The sequence below is a fragment of the Chroicocephalus ridibundus genome, chromosome 7 (assembly GCF_963924245.1).
Source record: "Chroicocephalus ridibundus chromosome 7, bChrRid1.1, whole genome shotgun sequence".
In the NCBI taxonomy this organism is placed as follows: domain Eukaryota; kingdom Metazoa; phylum Chordata; class Aves; order Charadriiformes; family Laridae; genus Chroicocephalus; species Chroicocephalus ridibundus.
In genome coordinates, this window is record NC_086290.1 from 23335906 (window position 1) to 23357211 (window position 21306).

At 40.4% G+C, this 21306-nt stretch overlaps 1 protein-coding gene across 2 annotated transcripts in view; it reads left to right on the plus strand.

Moving 5' to 3' along the window:
- The window catches only part of TRAF3IP1 (TRAF3 interacting protein 1), a 45535-nt gene extending 24615 nt beyond the window's left edge, over positions 1-20920 (plus strand). Inside the window, exons 9-15 of one of the 2 annotated variants that reach the window (XM_063341339.1) lie at positions 3049-3139; positions 3889-3972; positions 4714-4831; positions 4971-5007; positions 5842-5918; positions 16738-16961; positions 19655-20920. In XM_063341339.1, coding sequence (XP_063197409.1) covers positions 3049-3139; positions 3889-3972; positions 4714-4831; positions 4971-5007; positions 5842-5918; positions 16738-16961; positions 19655-19820 — 797 coding nt within the window. In that variant the 3' untranslated portion in view covers positions 19821-20920. The remainder of the gene's footprint in view (positions 1-3048; positions 3140-3888; positions 3973-4713; positions 4832-4970; positions 5008-5841; positions 5919-16737; positions 16962-19654) is intronic. The other variant, XM_063341340.1, reaches the window with a different exon arrangement.
- The last annotated feature ends 386 nt before the right edge of the window (positions 20921-21306 follow it).

The window sequence follows — 21306 nt, forward strand, 5'->3', positions numbered from 1 at the left end:
AGGAGATGAAGATGGTTCTTCCACAAGGTTTTCCAGGGTTTAGGGGGGTACTTGGAACTACTCAAAAAGTAGTTTTTACTTTCTATGTACTGCTTCTGAATTTCCTCTTGGCCTTTTATTTTTATATTTGTGGATTGTGTAAACTTCCTTTGAGGGGTGAGCAGTCCCTGTGCTTTAGTAGTTCGAAGTAGACTGCATGTCTCAAATCTGTTGTACCTTTTACACATCTCATTTAGCTTTCAAGAGTGTCTACTCAGATATTCTATCAAGACAAACATTTTAATCTTGCAATGTCTTTTGACTTTTAAAAAATGTTTCATTTCTGATGAGCGTGTTCATCTTGGTGACCAGAACATCAATGTCTTTAGCATGGAAGTGTGAGTTTGTTGAAAACGCTTCCTAATGGGTTTGTCCCTGTTCTCCCAGGCCCAGCAGTAGTTCCCAAGTAATAAGCTAGCTATAGTTCTTGTTGTCTGCTTCATATCTTAACCCGGTCATATTATTATTAAAGATTTTATAGAACTTCTCTGAAAAATCAACTTATTTATTATTTCCAGGTGAATTTGCCAGCAACTCAGGAATGTTATAGTGACAAAAGACCAGCACTGAACATACCAATGATAGTTATAAAAGCTCTAATAGAAAAAACAATGCTTTTTAATAAATAAAGCACTTCTCTAGTTTAGTGCCTTTTTTTTCCCCTTTTATGCTATGTATTAAAGAATTTTTAAACTGTAACAAAGCATAATTTAGTTATGTTCGAATGGTTTGAGTAGACCTTATTCAAGTAGTTTCTATTTAAAATACCAAAAAGCTATCTATGAAAATGCTTTATGCTTGGGTTAAGTGTTTAAAAAAAAAAAAAAAAAAGAAGTAATAGTTTATGAGCACTTTATGGGTTCTAACTTGAAAATAAGCAGAACCTGTGGGGAACTTTTTGCAATATATTACAGATAGTTATTGCAACAATGAGATTAATAAAACATATATTTCCCATTTTCTTAATGACAGTACATGACATTATTTCCTTCCTTGTATTACTTGTTGTGTTTGTGGCTTCTGTTCGCTTTAAAAGTGAAAGTGATCCACAAAACGTTTCCTCAAAGAACTGGATAATTGGGCCAGTAACAGACAGTGAATCTGGAAATCTCTTGGAAATCTAATATATGTGAGGTTCCTGAAGCACCTCTTAATTTGTTCTGTGCAAGTGTCACAGTGCTGTTCTGTGATGCCATCGCTGTCCTGGCTCCCTTGGTGCCGTGGGGCTGGGATGAACCAGGGAAGTGAGATTTTAGAGATGCTCACATTTCACACAGAGTAAATGAATGCTTGCAGGACTCCTTGCTACTGCGGCCTTTCTATCTCACGTGCAGCTGTTATGTCAGTGTGATGCACGTCAGGATGTAGATCATTGAGTCCAACTGTAAACCTAACACTGCCAAGTCCGCCACTAAACCGTGTCCCCAAGTGCCACATCTACACATCTTTTAAATACCTCCAGGGATGGTGCCTCAACCACTTCCCTGGGCAGCCTGTTCCAATGCTTAATAACACTGTCAGTGTAAAAATTTTTCCTAATATCCAGTCTAAACCTTCCCTGGTACAACTTGTGGCTGTTTCCTCTAGTCCTATCACTCGTTACTTGGGAAAGGAGACTGACACCCACCTCGCTACACCCTCCTGTCAGGCAGTTGTAGAGAGCGAGAAGGTCTCCCCCCAGCCTCCTTTTCTCCAGGCTGAAGAACACCAGTTCCTTCAGCCGCTCCTCAAAAGACTTGTTCTCTTGTATCTTCCTTATGTTTTCCAGTAGATCATATGTAGAATTAATACACTGTATAAACATTTTTTTTTTTCCTTCAAAATGTACTATATGTTCTGTTAGTTAGTTTTAAAAGAGAAGGTCCTACCTGCGAGATGGCTGTTCAGAGAATATGCACAAACGCTTTAGGAAAGTGGTATGCAATAGATGCCGGGAGAGACGCTTGCATTGCTTTGCCTAAGATTACGCTGGTAAAAACCCAACTGCCTCAGCCTTTTTCTTGAAATTATTTCAGAGCAGAGGGACACTGAAGTGGACAATAGTGTTAGACGAGTCCTTTCCGTGTGTGGCGTTATATGGAAGAAATACTTACCGATAGATTATTCATCTGAGCAAGCTTTCTAGGTGGAATCCAAGAACATCAAATGCTTTTTACCTACCAAAATTATTCGTAGAAACGCTAAAGCAGAAAGTGGTGAATGATGCGCAGTTAGATCGTCAAGGCAAAGATATCATTCATCTTGTTCTCTGCAATTATAGATAATGGTCTCACCTGAGTTTGGCAGGTGGGGGTTCATGGTGTTAACTGCACTGGACTGGGCAGAGTAACTCAGTGGGAAACCTATCAACTAGGAGGGAGCGGTTAAACTGGTTCTGTCTGATTTAAATTGCAAATGGGGTCAACTGTGGTGGGATTAGAGAAGAAGCCTCATCCTCGAATCATAGAATCCTTGCTGTTGAAAGGGACGGACAGATGGAGGTAAGCCAGTCCAACTCCCTGCTCAAATCTTGGACAACTAAGAATATCAATAGAGGAAAATAATAAGGTAAGGTAAACAAAAGAAAGCTTTAAAAAAACTCCAGCATAGAGAATATAGCATTTTTAATATGTTTTTTTCCTCTTACGATTTTGTCTAATGAGCAACTTGAAATATTGCAAATATTACCATCCAACTGTGGAAGAATTGAGTGAGATGATGTCATTTGCACAGATGAGGGAATTTCACAATATTAAGAAACAAATTAAAAATAAAAGTTTAAATGTTTTTCCAGTGTCCCTTTTGAATTGTGAATGCTCTGAGATGTTTAAAAACTGGAATTTCACAAGACACTTAACTTTTATGTAAGCTTATAGAATTTTATTTCTAATTTAAAATGTTTGTCATGTGACGTATTTCATGAGCACGCATTCAAGTGTAGTGCTGATAAGATTCAAAATACTGTTGTAAGAACAGTTAGATTTGCCTTGCCAGCTGAGCCAAAACGTGTATGTTTGTTTCATTTAATAGAAGGAGAAGCAGAGAATGTGGCTCCTGAAAAGCCTGCAGTATCTGAAAATGGTGAAGTACCTAATGATCTTCCACCTCAGCCCATCCAAAGGTTTGTTCCTGTCCTTTACTCTGAATCAAACTATGATATGTTTGGAGGTAATACAGTCCATTTGAAAACAGCAAGGAAACTTGGAGCAGTATGTTTCTGCTAGTGGTACCAAATAATAAATGTTATCCCACGTATGGTTCCCTTTATTCACTTTCATTTCCTTCTATAAAGAAAACTTGAACATTGTGAAGTGTTTTGGACTTATTTTCTTAATCCATAAAATCCTTCGATGTAATGTTATTAAAATATGAGGGACGTGTGGCGAGTCTAATGAGAAGAACATTGCATTACATACATGACTTTCATAAGTGTGATGTAACGGATAAGATGAACTTGCCTTTAAAAAGTCCAATTTACTTTTTCTTTGCCCAGTGAAGGATTATGTAATTGTATCACCTGTGAAAATTATTTTTTCCTGTTTACATTGCAGTGTGTACTGTTAATGCTAAATTTGTTGTTAGCAGTAAATAACTGTGCTATACACGGGTTATTTTTTAGTGAAACAAATCATGAGGTTTCTACACAGAATCATAATTTTTTATTTTAGGAAACGTTTTCTAGATTTTTTTTCTAGAATCCTGTGAGGATAGCAAGTAGTGTGATATTGAATTGTATACTGGGGATGTTTTTGATGTCTTTATGCATCGGCTGATTTACTTAGCTTATGTGTATTTACATGTCTGTTCCTTTGGGGAACATGTGAGGCTTCCTTTTATAGTATAAATGAAAAAGCCTCTTTGTTATTGCAGGCGTATTCCCCGTCCTAGCAGTGCAAGACCAGCACCACCCCGAGTAAAACGTCAGGAAAGCGCAGAGGTCTTACTTCCGGAAAGGTAAAGAATGTGGGAGATGCAGAGCAGATGTTTCTAACGCTCGTGCCACAGTATTCTCTGATATTCTGTGCCTCACCTGCTGCTCGACAGCTTTAGCATGGGTCACCTCACTGCTCATTGATTTAGACTGGAAAATTCAAGCCTGCTTTATTTGTTTTATTGTTTCTGCAAATCACACACAGAATCACAGAATGGCAGGGGCTGGAAGGGACCTCTGGAGATTGTCTAGTCCAACCCCCTGCCAAAGCAGGGTCACCCAGAGCAGGTTGCACAGGAACGCGTCCAGGCGTTATCTAAAAGTTATGGTTGGTAGTACCATCTGGAAGTTAAAAAAATACGATTTTTTTTTTCTGCCTTTGAGAACTCTGAAATAGATAACCCTAGAACATTAATCTAAACTACCACTAGAATGTATCTGTGAAACATGCAGTAAATGTCCCATGCTCAAAAAAAGCATGGAACAGCCATTTGTAACTATGTCCAAAATGGTTTACAGGTGATATCTGGTAAGTGCTGCTCACTAAAGCAGTGTGTTTAGAAGGAAAATAAACATCCTTTTGCAAGAGAAGGATATCTGTTTTCAGAGTTGAGCTGTGAATGGAAGCGAGAATTTGATGTGCTCTTAGTTGCTGCTGTTTTATTTTGTGGGAGAGAGGAAGGGAGGGAACGGCTCTTGCTTCTCAGATCTCAGTAGGTTTGGACAGATCTTAATAAGTTTTCATTTTGTTGTGTCTCTCTCAGGAGCGGTGGTGGTAAAGCAGTCTCAAATGTGATTGTAGACCAGCAGAATTCTGATGATGATGACCAGTTTGTGGTGGAGGCAGCACTGCCACTGCCAGAAATGCCAGAGATGGAAGCGGTCTGTTAATTTTACAAATCTTACGCACTTTGTTTGTAATTTACTTGTTTAAGTAGCTTCTAGCTGAATGTTTTTGCATAGTTGTATGTTGTAGCGGTACCAACTTATTGCAACTAAAGTTCTCTTCCTGCATATATAGGAGCCAGAAGTGGAGCTGCTTGAGGATGAAAAGCATGGTATGTTTGCTTTTACATGTTTTTATATATATATATTTATATAAAATAAACCCATGAGTTTAAACCAAATGCTGAACACTTAAAATGCTGAATAAAGCAGCAGAATACCTTCTGATGGTAGGAGCTTGCAACCTTTGCAAGAAAACCAGAAATTATTTATCAAATGCAGTCTGGTTTAGTTGAGAAGCTGGATTTGCAACTGATGTTAAGTCAGCAGGTTTTAGAATTCTGCATAAATGTCATAAATTAAGGTTTCTTAGAATGTCAGGTACTGCTTGTCAGCTCTGAGATATAAGATGGTATTGGCTGTTCAAGGCAAGTCATAGAAGAGCTTTTAGAAAAATTGACAGACCAGTTCTTAACAACATCTATGCTTACTCCTGACCTCAGATCTCTGATTCAGGGGCTTCCATTATGGTTCCACTGGATGTGATTCAGGCAGATATATTTATCTGCATCCAAAAATTCCTTGCAAACAAATATATGTATATTTCTATCTATAGCTGTCATGTGAAATCCTTGAATTCTTCCAAAAGAGGGGTGCAAAGGAAAAGCCTTTGTGTTAATACAGCTCAAGGATCTGGTTCTGTACCAAGAGTCATTCAGTAAATGCCGCTGATGATACAGTTTGATTTAGAGGACACTGGAGAAAATAGGTCGAATAACAAATACTTTGTATCTCAGTAATTAAAATACATAACAGAATGCTGTTCATGTTGCTCTAAAAATTGTTACATTAAAAAAAATTAAGCAGTTGGTTTTGTCTGAATGTTTAAAACAACATTTTAGTGCCAACTCCAACCAATGCTGAGAAATATACTGATTTTTCAACAGGTGGGCTTGTAAAAAAAATCCTAGAAACAAAGAAAGATTATGAGGCATCACAGAAATCATCAAAGATGACAGAGAGGGTAAGATGGTAATGAACTTCAAAGAACTGTGAATATTTAATATTGTAATCGCGATCTTTTTCTCTGCCTTAAATGTGTTTTTTCCATTTATGATCAAGACTTTCTTCTTGATGTGTTACGCTGCTTTTTCTCTCCATCAATATCTCTGTCAGATATTGTTACCTTCTCTGTGTAGTGCTCTCTCTTTCTTCCCTAAAGCTGTACTTTTATTCTTTAAAACTTAGCTGTCTTCCCGGTATTTGAAGAGCAGTATCCTATTGCTCAGCAATCATTATCATTGTCTAAAAAAATGGGATCTCTGGTGCCGTTAACCATAGAATGTATTTTCGTATCACCAAATGTTTCCATACTAATGTCCTAGCATACCCCAGCATTCAGGTCTGAGTCTATGAAGTGATTTGATTTGAGTTTATCCACCATCAGTAGCTGTGAAAGGCAAAATGGTTTTTGTTTTTGCTGGGGTTTTTGTTGTTGGTTTGGTTTTTTGGTGGTTTGTTTTGTTTTGTTTTCACAGCTTATAAAGGGTCTAGAAAGGGTCTAGCAGTGACCACAGACCAAAAGCAAAAGGTTTGAAGCCTCCTGATTTCAGTGTCTTCCTGTGACAACTGGAGAGCTCTTACTTTTTCAGCCTTGCAGAGCTCATGTTACAAGAAGCAGCAAAAGGCAGAGAATTTAGATGGACTTTTCTGATCCATTGGCCATTTGGAAAGTTTCTAAATCACTGAAGTAGTTTGATGTGCTGGTGAGGAGGCACTGAGGAATGCAGTGCAGAGTGCTGTTATAAAAATACAGACAGGTACGTCATGTTTTGGAAAGGCGAGTGCTTTTCATGAACTCTTAAATCCTCAGTTTCGATCACATCTTCTCATTGTTTTCAAATGATAATTCAGTATTGTAGGCTTTTACTACCTGTATTCTTTTTCAGGAACGAGCTATATTTTAGCATACTGTTTTAAGATGCTGCAACTCAGACCTCAAAGAGTCCAGCTTTTCACAGAGCACGAAGCTCTTTCAAATAGCTGTCTGAAATCACTAATAACTTTCAAAGCCTTGACTACCTGCCTGCCTCTTTCAGCTTTATCAACTGTAGTAATTTGGCAATGAGTGATGATGTTATGATGGGTTTTGAGCAAAGTGTACAGCAGGAAAAAAAAAAAAGTCCCCGAGGGACTTTGGTAGACAGTAGACTGTTTTAAAAAACTGGTCTTATCTAGAACTTGTATGACTTTATAATTGCTTCAACGATCTGCAGCAAAAGTGACACAGTGTTAACTTTTAGGATTGGAATTTTGGAAGGGTAAAATCAACAATTCTTTTAAATAGAGATACTCCCACATGCTTTTGTGTCCAGTGGTAATGGGTTATGCTGCCACACAGACCAGCCTTTTCATTCCTTCCCCAGCAAGCTGAGAAAGCTGGGATGGCAGATCAGACCCTTGGGGGAGTATCTTCCTATCTGAAGTTTGGGACTATCCGAGATCTGGGCCTGCTTGGCTGGAAGAAAACTCCTTTCATGCATTGCAAGGGCTGAGATGACAGAAGAAAATGAATTTTTAAAATAGGAAAACACCTTTAGTTTTCCTGTTCATAATCAGTTATGAATAGTTACGGCTTTATCCAACTTGCTGATTTATATACCGTTTATTATAAATCTGCAGCTTGTAACATATGCGTACTGATCATTGAAACACTGTTGGCCATTTCTAACGAATGCGTCTGTGAAAATTTGCCTCCTTGAATAAGTTCTGTCTTTATATAACTCTTTGGAGAAAAGAAGGGTTAAAAGTTGATATCGCTGTTTATGCAGTAGCTCTAAAGCTCATTACTGGAGAGCGTGTTGAGCTGGCACTTGCGAGAACAAGAGATACAGCTGTTCCTGCTTTTATAACTAGGTGGTGCTGTTGAATCATCAGTCTTGAGACTAAGTTTTGGGACAGCATTAGTATTTCATTTAATAATATCTTCCACCAGTACGTAATTGTGCTGTAAGCTGTACTGCTCGCTCTTGTGTCCTGTCAGCTTAAGCGCTGGACATAGAAAGGGACAATGGGGGAGGGTTTACAAAACTGCATGGATTTCATGCTCGGGAAGCTACCTCCAGTGTTTGTGCTAAAATTTCTGGGTTTTTTTCTGAATAAGAGTCACTAACTAAAATGATTCCCTTTTAACCCCTTATATTTTTTTAAATGCACGTGGGCAATTGTGTCCTTCTACAATAACCATTTAGGCCCGTTGCCTGTTTTGAGTCTCTAAAACATTCATTCAGTCCTTGTTTGTCTTTTGTTGCGTCTTTTGAAGCACTGATCTGCGTTAGCAGCGCTGATAATAGACAACTAATTCTAGAAAAAAAACGTGCTGACTTCCTAGTCCATCATGTGAAAACCTGCGTACAACACTAAGCTCCTGGAATATCATCTGATCTCATATCCAAGCAGCTGGCTGCTACTGCAGTAGGTTTCTTTGCTGCTACTGTTTTTCAAATTATGTTGAAGAAGTCATTGCAATCCAGAGAGGAGAAGCATAATTTTCCTGATAGCAGAGGAAAAAATTATTAAAAATGCTCGGAGTTAGTGACTGGGACTTGACAGATGTAGTTCATGTCGAAAACATGAGCTGGAGACATTACTGAATCCTGGGAATTTATTTTAGAGGATAGAGACACTGTGACATGGGAGACAGTAAAAGTAAAAAATACATTTCCAATGTGATATTGCCTCTGGGAATGTTTCAGGGACCAGATATGCGGAGGGTAGCAGGTGGGGGTCCGGCATTCTTGCGTGGCCCCAGCATCACGAGCATGTCTCATCTCTGAGGGATGTTCCTAACGTCACGAGAAAGGCAGCGGTAAGATTTATTCTTGTGAAACTGCAGACCAGCAATTTTGGGAGGAATAGTTACTGGTCTGTGGAATCTCTTTGGAGAGAGGCAGCAAAAGTAATTAAAAAGAAGGAAGAGTTTCAAGTGGTTTGTTCCTGCCAAGTGGTCTAGGCAGGCAAGTGGAACCACGTCCTGTTATGTTGATGGGACTGGGAGAACGGGTCAATGAACTCTGGCCAGTGCTATGTTCAAATGGCCGTAGGTTTTGTGCCAGGTCTGGCTCTGCAGTCTGCTGGGAAGCCATATCAGTCTGGGATTTGACCATTTCTCCCCAGACTGTCAGCTCTTTCATTTAATTTGTTTTCCATCAAACTCTCCAGAAGAAATATCTTCTACATCAGTATGCAACTGTATTCCAAAATGTATTATGCGTCGGAGAGTAAAATGTAATCGTACTTCTGTATTTTGGAGTAAGGGAACCAAAAATCCAGTGCAAATTTGAAAGAATACTTGCTTTGGGAAATTACGCCTGATGGAATTAAGGTTATCCTTGTGTCTGTCAGTAAGAATGTTCGTCTTCCCTTGTTTTGCTGAACTATTCAATACATACAAAATAAATGAAATATTTTCCCAGTTATATTCATAAGTCTTTAAAGCCTCGTTTTTCTGCCCATTGGGAAAATGAAGGAAGAAAAAAAAAATACTTGTAGTCTGAGTGCTGGAACTGTTGGCTAATATATTATTAAGTCTGATATTCATCAAAAAAACGTTCGATGGATCTACCTGATCTATTGTGGATTAATCAACTAGAAATTAGGTGAAGTTGGTGGATTAATACTTAATCCAAATGTAACACTGGTGAACTCTTGGGGATGTTTCACACCTTTACTTCTAACTGCGGATTGCTGAGGAGTATTTATTTGGGTTAAAAGCATTCCTCTGAAACCTTTTATGTGCTGCGTTTCCCAAACATGCATTTGCTTTTTAAGAAGTTTTAATAAAGAAAAAGATGAGGAAAGAAAAGACGACTGGGACTTTCATCATCTAGGTTTTGCATGTGCAGAAACTTAAAATAATATACACAATTTTCAGGTCAAACAAAGAGGTCATTCTGGAAATACACAAGATTTTTGCTGCCTTGATTAGCTGTGTTCAGCCTAACAAATTCCTAAAAAGACTTCCTAAATGTATTTGTTTAGAATCTAACCCTCTAATGTTAAACAGAGAAAGAAACAGATGTTACATTTTGTATTCCACTTCATTTATTTGATGTGTAGAAAATGTAGGCAGGTTATTAAATAGTTTTAAGCAAGTGGGATCACAGAATTCCCATCTTTGCACTACCAAATACAGTTCACAGGCTTCAGAAAAGAAACAGCTTTGAGGTTTGTGCTAGGAACAAGTGATATTAAATAGCTTAGCACCTGGATAATATTAACTTTAATTACAAATGTGATAAATGAAGTATGTACTTCTAAGCTTAGAACAAATACAATCATTGCTGATTCTGTTTGTTTAAAGTTCTTCAGGTCATTGATTTTTACGTTAATACATCAGCTGCATGACATTGGGTGTCCCCTCCAGTCAATGCAATTAGTAACGTGTCATGTTAACCAGATGTATTCATACGTCCCACAATTTAAGTGTTTTGAAGACGCTCACCATTCAAGACCACAGCTTCTCAGCATTCTGACAGCTTAATATGTCATAAGAAATGCTGACAGTAAAATTTAATAGGACTTACCTGCAGAAGGGCTTTCATCTTTTTGTGACAGCTCTGTTTATGATGATGTGACGTTAACGCAGTGATCTGAATAAAGCTGCAGTGAGAAATTTTTGGTGCAGGCATGCAATTCCTCAAAAACAATAACTCTACCCAGCAGTCTGGTTATGGACAAGCACCATAAGAGCTTAAATTGAATGAGTGTTTGCGTGAGTGTCCTTGTTACACTACTATCTGCCCTCTCAGGAAAAACACCTGTGGTCCCCAAGCAATTGTGTAACAAGCTGTGAACACAGGAACAGGTTTTTTGTCACTCTTGGCATGTTCCTGATATCATGGCTCCTTTGCGTGGTCTTTGCATACAAAATGTTCTCTCCTGTGGGTACCAACATGAGACAGCAGATGGATATGTTAAACAGAAAAAACGACACATAAAAGTGCAGTGAGCCAGCTGTGATTTCCATCCCTAGGAGATGATGCAGTTGCACCAGTTGTGTAGCAGCAGTGTGTTGTAGGACACGGTACAGGTGACTTTCATGTATTTCAAAAAGCTTATCAATGTATTTGGCCGGGATATTCTTCTGGGGCACAGGTCGGTGTGAAAGCAGTTGGTTGACACAAGGAACATGTTTATTGCTAATTCTTTTTGAACAGGAAAGAGACTGCTCTTTCAAGAGAAAGGAGGTCATGGACCCAGAGTTTCAGAAGTGTGCGCAGAAAAGGGAAGCTGGGCAGGACTGGCCCCCAATATGCCATTATAGCTAAATTAATACTATCTGCTATCGTTAATGACCGCTAGAGCTGTCTCTTGGCATGTGTGTGGTCAGAGCCGTAGGATTCTGCTTAGCGTGCTGAATACTGCACCAAATATGTGAGGTTTTATGAACTGACTTCTCCCCAGCACGGGCTGAATGTGAAGTGAGGCAGGCTGGCTCTGGGGGCTGGGGTGGAGTATTTATGTATGTCTGAAAAATCCAGCTCTCTTTAGAAGTATCGAATGTGAACTGGGGGGAAAAAACCACACCCCTGTTTTCCACCCCCCCACCCCCCCCCCCCAAAAAAAAAAAAAAGAAGAAAAAAAGCTCCCTTTAAAAGCTATACTTTTATTTTCTTTTGGTGCCTTCCAACTCAGAAGCAGGTCAGACTAACTCTGGTAAATCTAATGGTAAAGAACATTGTGTCTCCAATTCCTTGGCCTGTTACTGAACTTGGTACCTGGCATAAGCAGAAAAAGCATCCTGTTCATTTGAAATGATTTAACATTTACTGTTTTCCCTGTTTCTGTGAAAGAGTTTCTTACGGTGATCCCTAGTGGATAGTTACAATCTACTTAAAATGCAGACTCTGTAAAAACCAGGAAAAGAAAACACTCTTTATGATCAAAAAGTATTTTTTACAATAAAAAACCCACCTTGTTGTTTTTGCGTTGAATGTATCAAAATTACTTGTCCAAAATGAAGTTTCTGTCCTGTCTTATAGAAAGAGGTAGGGGGGAAATGGTACAGCTCAATAAAACTGTGATTACTTGGGTCTGTTTTCATAATGGGACATAATATAATAGTTAAAAGGGGCTGTAGAAACTATAAAGTGCTTGATGGATGTTTGTTCTAATTTGATTTCTATTTAAAAACTGTTAATTAAAAAATGGAGACAAAGGAGAAGCTATATAAAAGTAAGCAAATACTTTTTCTAGAAATAAACTTTTCAAACAGTGTGTGTGGGGGGGAAATATTCCCTCTTTAGCTTAGTAGATGTCAGGCACTTCAAATGCCCTCAAGAGCCCAGCTATCGGAAATGGATGTCCTATGAATGATCCATTTTTATGAAGCTGTGCACACGTCAATATTTATACTAATTGCTTTAGCGAGGGTAAATTAAACACAAGTAAATTCTGGTGGTTTCTGGAGCCCTGTTGATAATTTCCCCTTTATTGATGAAAAAAAATAAAATATTCCTGCTTTTTAATTTCTCAGGTCCCTGCATCCGAGTCCACGTTGTGTTCTGTTCACATTGAGGTAATGGGAAAGGCAGACTTTTTTCCGGGAATCCAAAATAAACATTTATCTTGGTGCCTTATGAAAAACACGAAGGAAAGGAAGCGTGTTGGGCCTACAGAAGTGATACAGCCTTTTATATGGGGATAATTTATTGATTCTTGGGCTTCTGTGAAAGGAGAGTTCATTGAGGTGTATGGCCTAATTAAATAGACTGGAACAATTCGGATTCTGGCGTTTTTCTTAAAACTGAATATATCCTGTTACATGTTTGTGCAAAATGAAGCAAGGTGGCACTCAGGACTCTTACCACCCACGTTGTCTGTTGTAATAAGACATCTGCCATAATTCTTAGTGATTTAAAAGTGTGTCCCACGTCGATTTTAACCTATAACTGTAACTATGAAACTGAGAACAGACAGTATGGCTTCCCTCCCCCATAATTACTTATAATCAGCAATAGCTGGCAAAGCTTGAGTGCTTCAGGGGGATGATTCTCTGTCCTGGGCTCAACTTTCTGTAGATTGCAGGAAATGTAACGTGGCATCTTGGTAGAACAAGTGTTAGTGAAATGAAAGAAAGAATTGATGGTTATTTTTTAACGTGTGTGAGGAGGGACAACAATATGCCAGTGGAGGTACTGCACCTTCAGGTGTTGGGAAATTTTTCTTGGGAACTTGAAATTAAGCACGTCTCCTTTAGAGAGATGCACTAAAACTCTTGCGTGTTCTTACACCACTTCGATATCATATCGTATGTGTTTCAAAGACACTGGGGTTTTTAACAAGCCTATTGATGTACCGGGTTAAGTCTGAATAGCATTTAATAGATTTTTAGTGGTAGTATATTTCAGTACTTGAAATGACTTTGGATGGGATCATATTTTGTCCTTTTTATGTCAGTTTTGAAGAATTGAACCGCACAAAGAGTGTGCTGGAGCTACAGGGACACTAAAATTATTTTTGAATATTTACTAATACACTTTAAGGGCACCTTCCTGATTCATAGAAAATATTCCATGGTGTTTTATTTCCACTTGAGCTTTTCAATCTCAGCTGTGTATTTTAGCATGGAATATTTCAAATTGTTAGCTGGATCTGTATTTTAAAGTACACAATTCTGGTTTGCTTGTTTATGGAAGTGAGGGATTTTCACTTATTATTTATTTTCATGCTATACTTGCTGGTGTTGAGCGGTGTGGTTACTTGGACTATGTAGGTATCAGGGAGGCCACACCAGCATTACAAGAATGTAAAACATTGAACTCAGCATTTGGAAAATAAAAACGAAGCATTCTTCAGGTTTTCACACACCCAACTATATCCTCAGATAATGGACTGGCTAAGTCTTCTCGCTTCTGATATAGTTGTATTTGAAACAAATTCCGTATCTCTTGTCTGTGGCTTCTTATAATGGATGGTGGGGAGGAAAGTGGTAAGCGTTTGATGCACTTAGGAGGAGAGGAAAAACAAGGCAATGGGACTTTGTCCTGGGAAGCTGTTGGATCTGGTACAGCTCTGCTCTGCTGCTGAACTGAAGGTGGTTGTCTTTATAGGTAACTTCCCGATTACATGTGGAAAGTGTGGTGCCATAGATTAAGGTTTCCCTATGGCTTTGGTGGAACACAACATGTAGCAAGGACTAGGAAAACAGTTAGAATAGAGAGCAAAGGGTTTTGAAACACTGTGAGCGTGCAGATCTGCTCGTACATCTTTACTACCTGCAGCAAGGTGGTGGGCAAAAAAATATTTCCAGAAGCGAAACTCCTGTTGACCTGAGATGTGTGCTGATGTGTGTGGCTGGTGTGTAGGACCCTGTCCTGTCATCTGTGCCTTCAGGGGCACCCAGACAAAAGCTCTCTTCTTTGGGGAGCTGCAAGATCAGGATGGGAGAGAATGCTGAGGATGTCCATGGGAACGCCAGTGGCCATTGTGCTCAGAGGTTGGCCAACAAGGAGGCCCAGGGGAGAAGAACTGCTCAACCCTTAGCAGCTGTGCTTGGAAGGAGGGTGCTCACCAGCTTGCGGGGCATGAAATGGGTCAAGAAGCAGTGCTTTCGTCTGTGTTGTAAAGGGTAGCAAACACATGGGTGGCTCCAGAAAGTATCTAAATAACGTGCTTTATGTAATGTGGTATAATGAAACACCTGCTTCTGTGAGAGAGGTATGGATCGAGTGAGAAGGAATTAAGATGAGTGTTATTTTTAACAGTTTAGCCAGCACTCATGAATTGACTTAGGAAGTGAAGGTCACAAGTTCAGCAGCATTTTTCACTTCAGCCCACTTCCTAATTAAAGAACTTTAACGTTATAAAATCGCAGTAAACTCAGAAGTCCCCCAGTTTCCAAGCGCCACGTGTGTGGTAAAACACAAGCATCAGACGTAAGTAAATCTCAGCCTTCAAATCTTTACAAGTATTTTTCTAAAAAAAAATTATATATATATATGTGTGTGTGTGTGTGTGTATATATATATCTGAGTTCATCGGTAAGCCAAGGGCTGCTGAAATGTGTTTGGCAGTAGTCCCTGCTGCCGCCAAATGCAGCTGAACAAACAGCCCACAGCTCGCACAGGAAGACGGGCCAATTGGGTAGGAGGGCAGGAGGGGACAGGGTGGCAGATTCGGTGTCCCAGCACAAGAGAGAAGCACACTGCCACCTCTGTCTTTATGTAGCCGCTAGGAACTCCGCTTAGCAACTGGCTGATGTTGCGGTTGGGGTGGTAGAGAAAGACCTTTCTAGTTTTCTGGCATACATTAAATGACCAAAATGACTTTAAATAAACTTTACTTAAAGCTGTGTGTGTCTTAAAGGAAAAACTCGGTTTGGGAATTCGAGCTGTAGGGCTCTTGGAAAGAAAGAAAAGTTAGGTTTTTGTTCTTGATGGGGGAGAAAAAAAAACAGCAGACTTTTCTTTAATGGTGATTGTTGTTTTCAGGGAAGGCTTTCCTGGAATAAGATTGTTACAGTGTGTTAGTAATGTGGCATCACTGCTTTTTTTATGGCATGCTTTTGCTCTTCGTGACTTCGCCGCTTTAGTGAGCACTTTCCCTGTATTCAACGTGCAGTAAGCTGGGAGGCTTCGGGAGGCTGACCACAGAGACTGCTGGCTGCACACGAGGGAAGCGAGCACAAGACCAAATTAGTTTCGAGCAGTGGAGTTTATTGAGGCCACATCTGCAGCCTGCATGATTTTACAGCCACTGTTAACAGAAGTACAAGGCATGGAATAACCACTGTCTCTTTTAGCTGTGCAGCATGAAGCGCTATTATTAGGACCAGCATTAGGAGCTGAAAATCCAGATACAGGCAGGGGAGGGAGAGGAGCATCTTGAAGGGAGCAATTTAGAGAACTAGAAGGAAGCTGTGCTCTTCAGCATCTGCTGTAGCTCCTAAGTAGCAGTAAAAGACTACGGCAAGCAGGTCCAATGAATGTTCACGGTGTGGTAGCCTGCAACATGATGAGTGGGGATGCTTCTGCTTCTCCAAATTACTGCCTTTCAGATGTTCTAATCGCCTTCCTTGAGAGTTTAACGTGAACCTTTTTTTCAGTGTCATTATGCCCTGTGACTTGCAGCAGTATTGAGTGAATGCCGATCCACCAAGTCCTAGTGCAGGGCTCTGGAGTGATGGCTGTGACAGTCCAGCCTCGCCGCATAGAGTCTGCAGGGGACGATGGATGGATGGATGGATGGATGGATGGATGGATGGATGGATGGATGGATGGATGAATGGATGGATGTGCCATTTACACAGTGAATGCATTGGCAGCCAGTGGCAGCAGCAGACTGATAACAACAGTATTACGTGTCTGTTGAGAGCTTCTGTTTAATAATGCCACATTAAGCCACAGAAATTTCCCTTCCAATATATAGAAATAAGTTGAAATAAACGATGATTGAATGTGAAAGAGGTTTTCCACCCCTTACACCCGCTACTTTGGGAAAGACCATGTTGAGAATGAGAACACCAGTGAGGTAATTTATAGGATCAGATACTAATTTTACTTTTGTCCACTTGTGATCTGTGATCAAATGAAAAGCAATTTAATATTGCTGATGCTATTGCACAGTTTTGTAGCAGTGGTGACCTGGATATGGTATGCTTCCTGCTCATCTGTTGCTAGACTATGGCTTTATTTCTTCTCTTTTATTGTAGGAGGTCATAAACATTTCCTCAGATACTTCACAGTTAGCAGGCTCTAAAACATTCTTCATTCCATACCTCGCATGCAACAAACGTTTTTCCTACTTTTGATACTTGCTCTCTTATTCATGCTTTCCATTAGGAGAAGCCCTTTGTGTCGGAGGCAGCTAGGAAGAAAGAGCGAGACTTGGTAGCCAAAGAAATTGAGAAGTTTCAGGTCTCTATCCAGACTCTGTGCCGGAGTGCCCTTACGCTTGGCAGGATCATGGATTACATTCAGGAAGACATGGATGCCATGAAGAATGAGTTGCAGATGTGGCGGCAGGAGAACAGACAGCATGCAGAAGCTCTACAGAAAGAGCAAAGGTGAGTGTGGTGAGGGAGAGTTTGATTTATGTCTCAAGACAGATTTCTGCTTTTAGGAGAAGGGAGGGTTTTGCTCACTTTTCAAAGCAAATTTGTTATCAGTCATTTTTGTGGTTTGGGGAATTTTTTTTTTTGCAGTCTGAATTGGTTTTTGAAGTGTTAAAGTCTTACCATCTTTTCATCTCAATTTCGCACAATGTCCGTGACAGCAGAGATGCAAATGTTTATGTGAGGTGAGAGGGCTTGATGTTTTGTTGTCTTCTCACAAATATATAAGGAGCAATGGGGGAAGAGCTTAGTAAACAAACTAGTTGTTGAATCCAGACTGGCAGTGTGTTCCGGAATCACAACCTGCTGGCTTTGTGCCATTGAATTCAGCATGTTCTATAGTTGTTGCTGTCTATGCAAGGTTAAAAAACAACGTTGGAAAGACATGAGAGCGAAGCTGACATGCATAAGAGAAACAAGGAGGTCAAGCCTAGAAACAATTTCTTTGACCCTGCTTATCTCACCAATGTGTCTTTATGCTCCTTGAAAACACAATGTTCCTTCCAGTTGTGTGTCCTGATCTTAAACATGAGCTAGATACCAATCTTCTTGGATTCACAGTCAGCCTAGGTAGATTTGCTGCTCCCTGGATCCACGTGCTTCATTCAGGCAGGAGCAAGCATGTGTGGTATTCTTAGCTAAGTCCTATCTTGGTAGGTAGAAATGTGTTAAATGTTGGAAATTTACAGCTGCTGGCTTAGTCCACTGGCTGGGGTGGGAATTAGGGCTTTGGTTCACATATAAAGCGTAATGATGTTAATTCCTTGCACTTACATAGCACCTTCTATCCCAAAACCTTGACGAGCTTTAACACTGTGGTTGGGCTCTGAATGTACCACCTCTGCAGAGAGAAAGGAAATGCTCTTGGGCTTTATTTTACAGTCGGAGAAACTGAGGCATTGACTCACTCGCCTTTGCATCACACCTAGCGACAGGGAGCAAGTCTTGGGCCTTTCTCCAGGCATGTGCTTACTCAGTGCATCCACTTTGGCCTTGCCAAACAAGTCATTTATCCTTCAGCTGGTTTCCCAGCACGGTGACTCTACATGCTTTGCTGGCTTTGTACGTCCCCTGAGTTCCCAGGCAAAGCATACTGAGGACAAGACTGTCTCCTTGACGTTGGTGCAGAGGGAGAGAGGGAGTGGGAAGAAGGAACTGCCTGGCTGATTTTTCCTTGCAGATTTATGTCATACCGGGCTTTACAATGGCTGGCTGTTTCGTGGGAGACTGCGGGCAGGCTAGCATCCCTTCAGCAGAGCCGCTCGCTTCCCTCTCACGGGCGTATCCCAGCACTTCACAAGGTTTTGTATGAGATCCCAATCAGATCAGTGTCGTGCTAAGTCATGTCCGATCCTTCGGGAAAGAATTACAGAGTATCAGACATGAAGAAGACAATGCTTCCCATATGTACTGGAATTTGGATGCGTGTCTGTGTTTTCTTTGCTTCTGTGGAAGACAATTGAAGGATCCCCATTGGGGAAATGTTAGTGCAGCTTCTAGCCACACTTTTTGTGATTTATGCTAATGTGGTCGAAAGGAGGGGAAAGCTAAATGATTTTGAGACGCGGACTTTAGCTAATGAGCCCTCAAAGTGACTGGGTAATTCAAAATGACAGCAGGCTAGTTCGGTCTGTCATTTCCCTGGCTGAGCAGTGTTCTTGAAGATCAGAAAAGCATTACAGAAAGGGGCACATTTGTTTTAAAGCCAAAACAGCCTCATTCACTTAAGATGTGTTAGTGTGCTTGTGGTTTATTAGCATGGGATTTATTAAATTTCCTATTAGTGTTGGATTGCCTGCCCCTGTCAGCAGCTAGTGATGGGTCCGTTTTCATATACCTGGCTTCTTCTCAGATATCTACCTGCTGCAGCTTGGTGCTGCTGGTCGCTGCTGGTTTGCTGGTTTATTGCAAGAAAACACTGGTAGCAGGTCAGCAACCTCCACAGTAGTTGTCTTTGTCCCCCTCTGCTATGTCCTTCTCTCATCTAAGCTCTTGCGATGAGGCCCAGAGGGATGGCTGTTACCACGTGTATCATGGTAGGACCCAGGCGCCCCTGTAAAAGGTGGGTGTCCTTAGAATAATAGAAAGGTTTGGGTTGGAAGGGACCTTTAAAGATCATCTAGTCCAACCCCCCTGCCGTGGGTAGGGACATCTTTCACTAGATCAGGTTGCTTAAAGCCCCATCCAACCCAACTTTGAACCCTTCCAAAAATGGGGCATCCACTTCTGGTGGGTGGTTCTTGTTTCTCTGGTCCTTGTTGTGTTTTGTCCCACAGACTTAGGGAAATCCTGCTTCACCCCTGGGCCAGGTGGTTGCAGCTTTTGGCTGGGTAACGTGAAAGAAGTCCTTGACGTATACATAGGGTGGGGTGAAATAACTGCAAAGCAAAGAGGTTTTAGCAGAAAAGCTCGATTAACCAAGAAGTGACTGTTTCCTGTTGAGTTGTGGGGGATCTCTCTTGAACAGTATTATTCTCTGTCCGTGTTGTTAGCTATGCTCTTGTGCTTCTTATTCTAAACTAACTTTCAGGAAGGGTGGGCGCAATTTAAATTCTTTGCAGACTTTCAGGTATTGAATGTACTTTCTGGGAGACAGAAGCAGCATAATGTTTCCAATAACATTACGCTCTTTGTGTCTCTTTCAGTATCACGGACAGTGCTGTAGAACCATTAAAAGCGGATCTGGCTGAACTGGAACAGTTGATTAAAGACCAGCAAGACAAGATCTGTGCTGTAAAAGCTAATATTTTAAAGAACGAAGAAAAAATCCGGAGGATGGTTCTTAACATAAACCTGTCTTCGAGAAGGTGAAGAAGAGGAATTAAAAAGAAAAAGCCTTGGGACTGACTGACATTCCTACCAAAAAAATAAACAAAATAGCAGAGAAAAACTAAGATATGCCTTGTTTAGATATAAAATGTTTAGGCACCAGAAGCCTAAAAATTGTATAAAATCCCATTATTGCGTTGATCTATAGATGTTGATATGATCCGGGATAAAATTATATTCATTTGAATGCTCAGGTTGCAGAGCTATTAAAATAACTTGTTTATTTAGATGTGAACTGCTGTTACTCACCAGGTCTTCACAGCCTTCTTTCCCTCCCAGGCCTGTTGAGCACAGTTTCTGAGCCAGTTCTCTTTGCATCTCCTTCTCATTTCCACTGAGGTTACTTTTGAACGCGTTGTCATGAAAAATGGGTATTGGATACTTGTTTGCCCCCTTAAAAAAATGTTCCAAACTTCTGCAGGTCAGAAGGTTCCTGAATCCCGTTCGTTATTAACAGGGAAAATTATCTACAAAACAATGGCACAAGATCAAGAAGTAAAGCCTTGTCTAACTTGCGGTTCCTTGCACCATTACAGAGATGATGTCATGTTTTCAGAGCTATCAGGAATCTTATTAGGAACAACTGAAAGTGCACTACGAGCATCACCATGTAAGGGAGCAGAAGTATTTTATCTGCACAGGTGTTAATTCCATTTTTATTGCATATGTTCATTTGGAAAGGATTAGCTTAAGTACCTGTTTCCTCCCAAATGCGTGTTCCTGTAACTTTTTGTACATGAATAATTCCACTGATTTTTTTTTTAGTTAACTGCAGATGTCTGTACTGTTTTCCTAATGACCTCTTGAGTGTACTGCACATTAGAGTCCAGCTTCACTTATTCCTAAATCTGCAAAGAGTATTAGCATAGACACAACTGTGTGACACTGCATTGAGCGCAGAAGGCTTTAGTCCCCCGCAAGGCTCTTCTCTCAAGATTTTTATAACGCACGAGCACATCTTCTCCTCCCATGCTGTTTGGATTGTGTGTGAAGTCCTGGTGTCCTTTTTTTTCCTTCTTTGATTGGCAAATCTGTAGGGTTTTTATTTCTTGGTTTCTTTTTCTGGTATCTGGACCTTGAAAAACCTACCAAATGGATCACTACCAAATAGCGTGAGTATTTAATATGTTAAATACAGACATTTTAAAGGGCAGGATGCTTTGCTGCATGGGGTTTTGGTGGGGGTGGAAGTAGGGGACTTGTGAAGGAATAGGAGAAATATTCTGATTTATTCTTAACAGCACATGACACTATGCTTTTGCTTTTGAATTGTCAATTAGAATTTTTTTTATTTAAATATCTGAACTTAAATGGTGAAGCAATATTCTGGGTAGGGTCCAGCGAAGCAGGAGTCCTGCAGTGACCCAGCCCTTCATTGCCACCCTCTCCTACCGTGCATTGCTTCTCACCCGGGGTTGAAGTCTGTCCACTGCGTCCTCGGTCTCATCACGTGAAGGAAAGGGGCTCA